The sequence below is a fragment of the Protopterus annectens genome, chromosome 11.part0, assembly GCF_019279795.1.
Source record: "Protopterus annectens isolate FY-2018-M chromosome 11.part0, PAN1.0, whole genome shotgun sequence".
Taxonomy (NCBI): domain Eukaryota; kingdom Metazoa; phylum Chordata; order Ceratodontiformes; family Protopteridae; genus Protopterus; species Protopterus annectens.
In genome coordinates, this window is record NC_056745.1 from 980,226,333 (window position 1) to 980,239,827 (window position 13,495).

The window sequence follows — 13,495 nt, forward strand, 5'->3', positions numbered from 1 at the left end:
CTCTGGAACGTTTCATCATCTTCCATGCAGACAGGGTATCCCTCAGAACTAACTGATGTAATGGCGTTGGCTGCCTTACTTTATACTACTGACGACCTGACATCAGTCCTCAAGCAACAGTAACCGATGCAGAAATACTAAGTCTCTGGTATTTGAGCCAGCCGAGGGTTACCCTGGCAGGGATAACCCAAATTGTATGTGTATAAGTTAGTTTTTTTATGCTAACATCTTTTTGTTTATATCTTTAGACATTCATCCTTTGAAAAATGAGTCTGAATGGAAGGCTGCTTTAGAGAAAGCATTAATGGAGGCATTAACATCTCCTCTCCCCCTGGAAGCTTTCAAGGTAAGATCTGATAATCACCAGTGTAGTATTTAATTGTTACTTTTAGACAGTTTTTATTTTATTATTTTCATCTTTATCATTAGTAAATGTATATCATTTGGAATACATAAGTGGTTTGTATTTATGTTTTGTTGTACTTTTTAACAGGTATACTTTAGTTAATTACAGTTATGATCCTCATTTTATTAGGTTATACACTTGGTCATTTTCCTTCTCCTCCATTTTATGGTCCCTCTATTGTGCTTTCTCTTTACCTATACATAGGTTCATAGGCAAGTACTAGGCTATCTGCCCGAGGGCATCTGTAAGCCTAGCCAGAATGTGTTGGCTTTTGCCGCCCCCTTAGATTAGTCCCTGTGCTCATGGTGAAAACATTCAGAAATTATATAGAAGTGATGCAGAGAAGCATAAGCTACAAAGATATAATGATTCACACAACTATTACATTATATCTAAAGATTTCACACAAGTGCATAACACAGAAGATGATGATCCTGTTGCCAATCATAACCTGCTTATATGTCTGAGACATGAATGCCAAGAAAGTCACCTTGAGAGCGAACATGTAATCGATCATAATTCTTTGTAGTACATGGAGCTTTATCTGTTCCATGTAGTACAAGATACAGGAAAAAAGTGCCAAGTGTGCTGTCCTTCAAAGGTGTAAAACACTTAGTGAGCACTATCACAAAGGCAGTGTCAGTTATGTTTACATTCACCTTGCCATGCATCTCAAATGTCCATATTTTCACAGAACATCTAGATTTTTGCTTCATAGTTTTGGTCAGTTCTGCATAAAATCTGTGATTTTCGAACAAACCACTGAAGACTGAAGTCACTAAATAATTACATAAATTTCAGTTTCACAGTTAGGATTTTAAAGAAAATGCAGTTCACACATCCTGTTATTCTAGCTATTTTCTACATTTAACAGGAAGTTAGGGACATGTTACAGTATGGACAGCAGACAGAAACAAATCTTTTATTCTGCTGCTCCAATTTGGTGGTCAGTACTGGCATATTTTACTGCCTAGGTCTAGACCTGACCTTAACAACTTAAGCAGGGGTGCTTAACAATTTTTAAGATGGGTCTCTTGTCACTTTATCGCTTAACTGATTTGCTTCTTTCGAATATCAGATCGTAATTACTGTGCTCCATGTACTACATACAGGAAGATTAACTCGCATATTATGTGTTTGAAAGATGGATGCCCAAGAAATTCACCTCGAGAGCGAAGTTTGAGATGTGAATCTTGGCATCTGTATTAACAACACATAATATGTAGTTATGATCAGATATCTAATCATAATTCTTTGTAGTGTGTAAAGATCTACCTTCTTCATATACTACAAATTAATCAAAAGTAATGTAAAAAAAATATGTTGTACTGGCCTTGAAAGCAGGCAAAGTAGTCCTGAAGTGGTTGATGTCCTTACATATAACCTGTGGAAGGAAAGTATTTAAAACCAAAGCACTCTGCATACTTTTATAGGTTCATTGGTACTTAGACTATTAATCTGCGAGGATCTTAAGAGGCCTAGCTCTGCGTTTCCATGGTAATTATTAGCCCTTATATTTTGCACTATTAATCTCAAAAAAAAAACATTGGAGGCCATCGGTACTAAACTAGGGGTGTATGTATGATTACCTATCCGTTCATCCATATTACATTTATAATAGAGTAATAGAAATACTGTGTTTTATGTTGCGGAGAAGCCAATTCCATATAAGTGGTACCAAACCAAACGAAAACAGAGATACAAACTAATAAAAAAAAAAAAAAACGCATGCAAGGCTGCAGAGATTTTGACAAACCCAGTTCAAAATGCTCTTTAGCACTTTTGTTTTACTTTGTAATAAAACTTATTCAGATAAAATGTACTGAAATACAAACCATTTAAGTACAATTTTAAAGTCATGTGACAAACCCTTTTAAGAATCATATGATCAACCTTAAAACCATGTGACAGCCAAGCCCCCTGAACATATACTGAATAAATGCAATGTGATCAATAAATACAAAAGACTAAATACCTGAATCCAAAAAGCAGTTAAGTTCATTTACAACACAAAATTAACTATTTCATATGAAAACCTTTGGGTAAATAGGATGCTGGTACTGCATTTTACCTACCTAAAAGCAGTTGTAATGATGTTATCTTTGTAAAGCTCGTAATTTTAAAAGACAGCTAATAGAAATCTATTGTGGTCATTCCAGCTTTAGCAAGTATTTGGACAGTCAGCTGCCAAAGGGGGCATTGTACTCCATGAACGGTTTAATGAGTGTGTTGTACAGAGGAACAATTATGTCTGGACACAATACCTTTCGATATAAGCGGTGCAATGTAAAAGGACTTTCCGACAATAATGGATGCATGATTGTCAGCTTAGGTTCCAAGATGTCTAGCTACGTGACCAGTTTTCAGGGAGCATTGTCATTGTGATAGTTGCAAAGGGAGTCATTCTTACAAGAAGACATCATTGTACATTTTTTTTTGGCATTTCATTTCTGTCCATAGCTTTGGCACAAACTCTTTGTTTTGGGACAGGTTGTCTTGTGGGCTCATGGTATCCTCTGAGGCATTTATGATGGCACCAAGTTTGCAGTCAGCTTGCAGTCCATGAACATTAGCTTTGACCTCTGAGAAGTAAATGCTAAAGAGACATAGCTGAAGAACTGAACCTTAGGTCAGTCTACTAGTGACAGATCTTTTGGAGGAGGTAGAGCCACTGATTTTTTGCTTCCTTTGTCCTGTTTGTGAGCCAATTTTCTATCCAGTGAGTTATATAGGAGTTAATATTAGCTGGGAGAGTTTATGATGCCTGAGTGTGGGATGGTGTTAAATGCCTTAGCAAGGTCAAGATAAGCAGTGTGCACAGATTTTCCTACAGCCATTGCCTCACTGACTTTTTTTTGAAGAAATCAGCCAGGTTAAGTAGGCAGTACCTGCCCTTGATGAATCTGAACTGTGTTGCGTCGAGCATCTTCAGGTGACTTGTATCCGTGTAATGATCCTTTCCATGTCTTTACAGATAAGGCTGGTCAGACTTTTTGGTCTGTAATTACCTGGGTCTGTTGTAGCTCCACTTTTGTGCAAGAGAATGACTGTTATTTCCCATTCATCTGGCACAAAGCCTGTTTTGAGGCTGCTGTTGAATAGCCTCTGTAGGGGGCCGGATAATTCATTTTGAAGGCTAGCCTAGTATCTTATCTGGACTCATACGTATAGTGTTTTTGGCCTTAGACAGTACCCTGAGAATTTATTTTTGAGAGATTTGTTGAGGTGGGTAGATGTGGATATTTCATCTAAGAATATTGGAGGGGAGAAAGGGGTGAAGTTGGAGCTGATTTTGTCTGCTAGTAGATTGGCTATGTCTTGTTGGTCTGAGAGCACAGTATCATTTATCAGTAGTTGTGTGCAGTGCTAGGTGTTGTTTTTGAAAATTTCTAGTATAATTAAAGAAGGCTTTATAGTTATCTTTCTCTTGGGTGGCTATTTTTACTTCTGGCTTTGGATTATTTGGTCAGAATTCGGACTTCCTCGCATAGGCGCTGAAACCATAAGGCGAGGGGGAGGGAGCGCCTCCCCATTTTTACAGCTGCAAGACCTGTAAGGACTCATGCATGCGTCACATGCTATTTAAAAACAGAAGTGCGGGGAAACAGCTACTTGATCACATCAAGCCTGCTGGCAGATCATCCATGGTAAGGAGAGGTGTATTTATGTGTTTCCTCCAAGGCTGTGTGCTCCGTTTATTTGAGTAGCTGGTGCTCCATTTATTTAAGTAGCTGGTGCTCCGTTTATTTATTTAAGTAGCTAGTGCTCTGTTTATTTAAGTAGCTGGTACTCCGTTTATTTATTTAAGTAGCTGGTGCTCCATTTATTTATTTAAGTAGCTGGTTCTCCATTTGTTTAAGTAGCTGGTACTCCTTTATTTATTTAAGTGGCTGGTGCTCCATTTATTTAAGTAACTGGTGCTCCGTTTCTTTGTTTAAGTAGCTGGTGCTCCGTTTCTTTATTTAAGTAGCTGGTGCTCCGTTTCTTTATTTAATTAGCTGGTGCTCCATTTGTTTATTTAAGTAGCTGGTACTCCATTTGTTTATTTAAGTAGCTGGTGCCCTGTTTAAGTAGCTGGTGCTCCGTTTGTTTAAGTAGCTGGTGCCTCGTTTGTTTAGCTGGGGCCCCATTTGTTTATTTAAGTAGTCAGCTAAGTTTGAGATGACTGCAAGCTAGGAGCAGTTATTGAATCCCCAAATGACTTAACCATCATGCAGGAAGGCTTGTCCCAAATAATAACTGGTGTCAAAATTATGACAATGTTGTCTGAGAACTGACCAAATAATTTGGCATTTGGGAACTTGTGTGTGTACAGTGACCTAACTTTTGACCAGCATGTGCCCAGAGTCATAAGAAAGCCTTTCTATATTGCACAGCTTATAAACAAATTGATTTTGACTAGATCTAGAGATGTTGTCCTCCCCTTTACAAAGCTCTCATTACGTCAATAATTTTTACAATGCCCACTTTGGCATGTGTCTGTCCAGCCCCATGCAACAACTGGAATACTTTCAGAGATACCTTACTAAAAGGATACAAGTCCTAAACAATAGGTCTTGCATGGACTACCTCAAAGATTTATTACTATACTCAGTATCCTACAGAGTGCTTAGAGGTGACATATCTGGTATACAAGGCATCCTCCGACCTAATACAGATGGACCTACTGAACATCAGCACGTCAAATGGCATCAGAAATACTCAGTCCATGTATCTAAAGTGAATGTTCTGGAGAGATGGATCTATATTACAGAGGCTACCACTGTTCCAGAACAGACTATCCATACAAATAAAACAAAGCTCATCTGTCCATATTCAAATGCAACTTGGATCTAAGGATGGGTAATAGAAAATGTGCTCCAGGATTGCCCTTCATGCCACTAATGGATAGAGGCAGTTCCTAAATGCTGCATCCCTTACAAGGGTCCCCTCAAATTATCTATAGTATGATCACAGTTATTCTCACTAGGGCTAATATACAATTATCAGTCATAGGAGATAGGTAAGATCAATCAGAAAATGTTAATTTAAGTACCAAAAGGGAATTGGCTAAGCTTAAAATGTCCTCCAAGTGAACCTATGTTGTGGTAGTAAATAGTTATAAAAAAATTGCCCTTTTTAAATCACTTAAGTGCCCCTCTCCCCCCCCCCCCCAGTCTTCAACAGCTTTCAGCGCCTTTGCTTCCTCGCTTAGCTTAGCAAGAATGTTTTTGGTTTCTTGAGAGTTAGACTTGTCTGTAAGTGTGCAGTGACTTTTTTCTCTTATTATGGACCTGTTTGTGTTCTGGTTCCACCACAGTAGTTTAGTTTTTAATTTTGTGTTGTATTTATTTCTAAGGAGGACAGATGCATCTGTGCATCTGTTTACATGTGGATAGAACTTGGCTGTAAAGGAATTCAGATGACAGCAGTGGATTGATGAGGTGGAAAGGGCTTTTGAATGTAGTCAGGTCATCACTCAGTTTTAGTAGATTAGCTTTTACATAATCTCCAAATGTTGAGGTATTAGAGAATGCTTCTGGCTTCATTCTTAAGGTGAGTGTGACTGACTTGTGGTCTGATTTGACCAGGGAGGAGATTACAGTAAGTGGGGAGCACAGCTGCCTCATATTGCTAAGGACTAAGTCCAGGAATTTTATTCTCCCCTCTTTGGGATGTGAACTAACTAGTCCAGGGAATTTGTATTCCTCATTTTCAGAAATCTCTGGGAGTACGTTTGATTATGTATATGCATGTCATTTGATGGTAAGATAGTTAAAATCTCCTAGGAGAATGGTGTTTGGCTTAATACATAGGGACTCCATACTGATTAGGTAGGAGGTATGGGCTGAGGGGGGACATAGAGGCAATGTTGTAGTTGGCTATTATGTGACAAAGGGTTTTGTTGATACTAAGTTGGATGTGGAGGTGTTAAGTCATTTATATTGTGTAAGAAACCTGGATGTGAGGTATGTTTTTTTTTTAAGCATATAGAAATACATCCTCCTTTAGTTCTTACTTCTAATTTAGTCAGCCTGTACAATTGCTAAGCATTGAATTCTCTACTGATAGAGAACTTCCACCAATCTATAACCAGGTCTCTGTGAAGATAGATATTTCTACATTTTCCAGGGTAAGTAGTTCTTGTAGAGTATTATTTACACCCACATGCATGGTGACTGTGTCATGTGTGTACTTGTGTTGCAGGGACTTGAGTGCTTGTGTGATATGATGAATCCTAGTACATGATAGGCAACCGACCATGGCCTTCTTTTTGGACAGTCTGGTCAGTGGTGTTATTTCTGACTATGGAACCACATATGACGAGGATATTGGTATACGTGGTTTGCCTTAAATACTTTTGGGCCAAGTCTGTGTTACTCATAGTTGTATGTTTCATGGTGAGTGCTGCTGCTGCCTAATTTGTGCGTTTGCGAGGTTATTGAGAATACTTGTTTCTTAAGTCACATTTAGGAAACCTGTGTGGTTTAGGTAGGGTACTTCTAAGAACCTCAGCATATGTAGGACTATGTGTTGTGTCTGAGGGTGTTTGAGATCAGTGTGGTGGTATGTGATACTGACAACCTTGTAATTTATACCTGCTTTGTGTGAGGGCTTTGTCTCCAGTAACATTATATAACTACATCTCTCGCACACTGTGGCAGGTTATTTAAGTGGTAGGTGGTTGTCGGTGAACAATTGCTATATTGTATCAGATGCCCATTTCGACCAGTCTAGCTATAGAGACAGTTGGAAAGTGCAGATCCATGGTTTCAGTTGCTTATTGCTGTGGGCTGGAGGCGGTAGTGACTAAGAGATTTGAAGTTGCTTAATCGGAGTTCTGTCTAAGACAAATAATACAAATCTACGCATGAAGAGGTTCAATCCACTTGGTGCAACTGCAGACTGTTAAGTATGCTCAGAATTTCTGGAGTGAGTTATATGGGGAAAGTTATGTTTCTGAGTGCCTGCATCTGTACAATACACAGTTGAAACGGCTGCACTTGGAGTAGTGCCTTGCAAATGCAGGCAACTCATAGTAGCAGAGAAATACAAAAACAAAAATTCAAGTGATCCCACTAGCCAGTAGCAAAACAACATGATTCAAGTTCTACAAGTAAAGACCTAGAAATAGCTTTGTTCTTGCTTTACTCTCACTACTTTTTAAACCAAAACAGTTTTGACTCTGATCACAATTAATGGCAAAAACTAATGCAAAGTTATTTTAGCACCTCAGTAAAAATATGCAAAAGTACTTATCCTAGGTGACTCTAAGCTGGTAGTTAATTAGGTCTGGTATAAAACAATCTCACTCAGTAGTGTGGTAACTTAGTGTTGAGCAGGTCTGAATGATTGAGCATAAGGTTGCACAAACATGTGCAACTTTTAGCAGAGAAGTAAAATATTCAAACAAGCCCATTGGCTGATAGCAAAACAGCACAATTCAAGGTTCTTCATGCTATCAGAAGCCTGGAAATGGCTTGGATGTTTATTGTAGTAAGTATTGCAACACTGCTTCTTGGGACTTCCAGCCATGCAAAAGCCCACAGCTGGCATATATACCAGAGTCTTTACCATCTAATGTGATGACCTTAGTGCTATAAAGGAATGTCAGCCAGTGCCATCGTCATTTCTTTCTTGCTGTGTAGTGTGATTCACAAGACCACTTTTGAGAGTGATGCTAGTCCGTCTGTGTGCATGAATCACCAGAGTTATCCAGATAAGTACCCCGTTGGGGGCATTCCTTGTACTTTTAAGATTTGGATGTAATTTATGTTTGAAACAGATCCCCACAAAGACTTCCACTCTTATTGTCTTTTCTATTTGTGCCCTGAGCACAACATGCCTAACTGCCCTTTTGTGCTAGGTTTTAACAATAAGACAAGCAAGATTAAGGCTGAATCCCTTCAACAGCATCTAGAGTCAGGTGGGGCTAGGCCTTTGCCCATAATAAGGTCCACTAGTTCCCAGACCATCGTCCCAAAGAAGTACGTAGATAAATATCTGTAGGAGAAGGATGTGCGGGAAGGTGAAGACATTTCTATGTCCAACTCCCTGTCTCATTTAGAGGTTGCTGAGGCAGGTAAAGCACTTTCGCATCCCTCTCATCTGACTCCTGCTAGACACAAGTCCTGTGGCATGACCCCTTCGGAGGCTTCCATGACTTCAGCCCATCCTCACATTCCAACAGTAAACCAGTGTTGGTTGGGTCTGAAGCCACTAAGCAGACCCTGGATTCTGATGTCAGGGTGCTGGTGACAGAGAGTGAGGGTGGGATCCCCTTGGTGATGGTCAACAAAGAACATCCTGGGAACCAGATCAAGGTTGTATCCTCCTGCCCATTACCTGAGGCTTTATCTTCTCCAAATTCAGAAGTCTAAAACCTAAGATGCAGGTAGGTTTGACCTAGCCAACTATGCCTCAGTGCCTTACCTCAGCTATCCATGTCTCTGTGCGGGGTCTAAATGGGCTGGCTTAAGACTTTATGAATTTCATGAAGCCTTGACAACTCACCTTAGAAAAGGAGCCTGTGTCAGGAACTTACCCCTGGAAAAGAAAAAGGGACCATCCCGCAGGGAGATATTGATTCCTCAGAGTCAGACAATGAAGAGGAGCCTAAGTACGTAGAGCGTCTTCTCCCTCAGTGTTATCTTGACTCGTACTCAGAAGATACTCTGTCCTCTGCTTTGCCATATTATTTATCCTTTGGGAGTACACTTCGTATGATGAAAGAATTCTTCAATTTGTGAGTCTAGGGAATTCTCCCAGATCCAAGCTAAGTATAGAAAGCTATTTAGCCTACCTGCCCCTAAACTTTTAGCTGTTCCACTGGACCAGAAGTTTTGGATGAGGTGCTTAATAGTGTATCACTGCAGCCTGTTTCCCTTCCTCCTACCCCCAGGAAACCTGATGCGTCTATGAAAACCCAGTGGTGGATCCTGCTGTGGTATCTACAGAATCCTTTGAGGGATCATCTGGGTAAGCATTCAAGAACCCCTTGCCAAGTGGTAGGGAGAGTAGACTCTCTGACCAGCTTGTCAAGAAAATATGCATCTCAGCCACCCTGGCCATGAGAGGTCTTAACTGCTAACTCCATATGCTCAAGATGTTCTTTGTGTTTTACTGTTGCAGTCATCACACTTGGGTTATCTGCCTGCAGGTAGCCCTCAGTCGGCCCGAATACCAGAGTCTTAGTATTTCTGCGTCGGATGCTGTCACTTCTTCCATAACGTCAGGTCGTCAGAGGTGTAAAACAGGCAGCCGGCACCATTACATCAGTCTTTCTTGCCGAGGAGCCCGAAGCAGAAGCAGTTCGCAAATGCTGGTCAGTCACTGCCTGAAATTTTCATTTTCGAGTTTGTAATCCTGAAGTCTTCTAAAGTTAATTACCTCATTGGGGACCCTTTGTTCTTGCTCTAACCGATGTCAGAAAAAGTTAACAATTGTCTTGCCTGTGGAAAGCAAATACCTCACAGAGATTTTCATTCTTACTGCATCACCTGTTTAGACCCAGACCACGATGCCCCTCACTGTCGGTTTTGTGCATTGTTTAACACCCAAACCATTCGTTATCGGGCTATCTTTGTCACTAAATTCTTTCACTCTCATTCTCTGTATTCCGAAATGGCTTTGGTAAGCCATCTGACTACCAGTCTTCCAAAAAAACGTAAAGATAAAGACAGAGACAGACCACATAGGTCCAAAACTGCCGATGACGCTTCTGTTAAGCTAGTCACCAGTCCGCCAGTACTCAGTGAGGTACCTTTGCAGCCCCTGATACCCGCTTCTGTGGATTCACAGGCCTCTGCTGAGACCCATTTGGAGTCCGGTATGCCGTGAGATGCTTCTTTGATTATGGAACCTGCAGATGTCTCTACCTTGGATGGGTCCGGAGCTGCTGTGCAGGCACCGGCTTCTAAGGGTGTATTTCAACCTATCGATGTTCGGATCAAACCAATGACTTTGTTTTTAGCCAAAACTACTGAGTTTCTGAGGCCCAGAGTACACACTATGCCTAAAAAACCGATGACCAAAGCGCATGCTCAAGCTCCCATGCCACAAAAACAAATGCTTAGGATGGCTGAAGACCTTATCACCCTAATTAGGGGAAGGCAGCCTTCCCCTGCTAAAAGGCAAATATTTGAGTTTCCTAATGATTCTACAGACCAGGAGTCCGATGACTCTGACCCTTCTGATTATCAGGACATACCCTTAGCCTGTGAGGATTCAGATGCAGAGGAATCCATCCCCTCTTCCTCCCCTCCAGAGGATTTTTCTTTTGATGAAACCTTGCATACTTTAAGAGAGCATTTACGCTAGGAATGCCAAGACTGTCCTCAGTCCAAAAAGAGACTCAGAATTTTAGAGTTGCCTCAGCACAGGCCTCTAGCTATACCCCCTGTCCTGGATGTTGTAGATGATGTTTTTATGGAATCCAGTTTTACTCCAGATACATTACCCCCGGACCCTAGGAAACCTAACGGGTACTACAGAGTACCTGATTCCCACAAATTTCTCTTCAAGAATCCTACTGCTGATCCAGAGACCATTTCCCAGGGACCTAATGGTATTAAGGCTGCTACAGCCAAAAATCCTAACCCCTCGGACAGGGATTCCAGAGCTTTAGACAGATGGGGTAAGAAGGTATATACCTCTGCAACTCTTGCCATCAGGGCATTGAATTGCCAGTTTCACATGTTGAAGTACCAGCAACATATTATGGAACTAATTAAACAAAAAATGGTGTTACTTCCAGATCGTGCAGAAATAAAGATTTATAAGAGATAATGCATTCTGCAAACCAAGTTAGTAAGCATACTTTGCAGTGTGGCTTTGATACCCTAGAAGCTTCTTGCAGGGCTGCGGTCACTGGGTTTATACTGAGAAGGCTTGCTTGGCTGAAGGAACAAACATTACCAGATCATGTCAAATCCAAATTACTAGATGCTCTTTTAAATAAGGCCTGTTTGTTTGGCACCAAAGCAGAAGAAGTTCTTAAAAAGATGGAGGAAAAAGCTAAATCTATGCAAACTGTCAAAGAATTCTTACAAGTGCAGCCACCTAGATTCGATAGGCATTGGCCTTCAAAAAAATGGTCCTTTCCACCCCCTTCCAGGACTTCCCAGACAAAACAAGCCACCCAGACTACAGTCTCAGGGTATGCAGAGATCTAAACAATGGAGTGCCCCTACATCAAAAACGGAGTGGTAAGCCACCCCCTTATGGAAAAAGTTCACAATGACTTATCAGTTATCCTTCCCAGCCCTGCCCTATTACTTGTACCCCTAGGAAGAAAACTTGCCCTTTATTGCAAAAAACTGGATGTCTATTACTCAGGACCGATGGGTCCTCAATACTGCAAGCCCTAGGGTTCATGGCCTCATGTATTCTGCTAATTCCATGTACAAGACTGCATATGAGGAAACTTCAATGGTACTTAAAAAGTCTTTGGTGCCAACATTCTCAGGACCTGGAAACAGTCATTCCTATCAGGACAGACCGGTGTCAATTCTTATTGCCTCAGACTGGTCACGCCAGCACTGGTACCTAGTCTTAAGCAGCCTGACAACAGTGCCACCCTGGCACCTTCACCAGACTCCTAACCTGCTGTCTCAGCAGGAGGGACATATTTTGCATCCACAATTGCAAACCCTAAATCTTGCAGCCTGGTTTATACCCTGAATACCCCACCAGCAACCCTCAGCAAACAGGCGCTGGACGTCATTCTTGAAGCCAGAAGGCCTAGTACTAGTAAATCCTATACTGAAAAGTGGAAAAGATATTGTTCTTGGAATCAGTCTCAAGGGAAGGGCACAACAGTGCCCTCCTTACCTCGAATCCTGGATTACCTAGCAGAGCTACTTCACAAAGGCCTGTCCTGCTCCTCCATTAAGATTCATGCCTCTGCCATCTCAGTTCATTATAATACTGAGCCACCTCTATTTTCTCACCGTCTCATCAAACAGTTCCTGAGAGGGGCTAACAACGTAAGGCCCCCTAGGAGAGCACCCACCCCTGCCTGGGACCTTAACTTGTACTGGAAAATCTCACGCTTCCTCCTTTTGAACCTGCTGCCTCAGCAGAGTTAAAATTCCTCTCTTGGAAGACAGCCTTGTGTTTAGCCATAACATCAACAAGAAGAGTGTCTGGGTTACAGACACTAATGGCTGTGGAACCCTTCATTATTTTTCCACGCTGACAGGGTTTACCTCAGGACTAACCCGTCCTTTATGCCTAAGGTGGTGTCCAGTGTGGCTTTAAACCAATCCATCCATTTGCCAACCTTCTTCCCTAACCCTCAGAATAAAGGGGAAAAGATCCTGCAGTCCTTGGATGTGCACAGACAGCTCAGGTTCTACCTTGACAGGACTAAGCCTTTCAGAAAATCTGACGAGCTGCTAGTTAGCTTTGCTACAGGGGCAGAGGGTAAGGCCATTTCAAAACAAACCATTTCCAAATGGATAGCACACTGGCATCCATTTCTGCTACAAGCACCATGGAAAACCTACCCCACAGGGGATCAGACCACATTCCACTAGGGTTACTTCCACCTCTACAGCATTTCTCAGGAGAGTCCCTACCAAGAACATTCTGGAAACTGCAACCTGGAGTTTTGTACACACCTTCACCAAGCATTACCACTTACCTATCTTTTCTAAATCCAGGGCTGGATTTACTACAGCAGTTTTGCAAGGCCTACTAGCCAGCCCTAACCCTTCTTGACTGCCTCCACCCTGCCTCAGCTTTGGGAATCAACCCAAGCATGATGACTGCAACAGTGAAACATGAAGAACATAGTACAGTTGTGTGTACACTTACCATAAATGTAGATGTTGGAGTGTGTTCACTGTTGCAGTCCTGGTTTCCCTCCCTCCAGCCCCCTGGTTTTCTTATCTTTCTACCTGTCCTTTCTATGGCCATTCCTAATGGCATTGGTATTTACTTTTTACTGGTGGTGTTCCCCACCATATACTAGCTCCCTGTTTGAGGGCTCCTGACATTTGGGGCAAGAAAAACTGATGTAATGGCATCTGCTGCCTGTTTTATACCCCTGACGACCTGATTTCATGGAAAAGGCGACAGCATCCGACGCAGAAATACTAAGACTCT

General features: G+C 41.5%; 1 protein-coding gene across 1 annotated transcript in view; it reads left to right on the forward strand.

Moving 5' to 3' along the window:
- SFMBT2 (Scm like with four mbt domains 2) overlaps positions 1-13,495 on the forward strand; it is a 2,938,510-nt gene that overhangs the window by 1,742,323 nt on the left and 1,182,692 nt on the right. Inside the window, 1 exon segment of the mRNA XM_044088354.1 lies at positions 249-346. Coding sequence (XP_043944289.1) covers positions 249-346 — 98 coding nt within the window.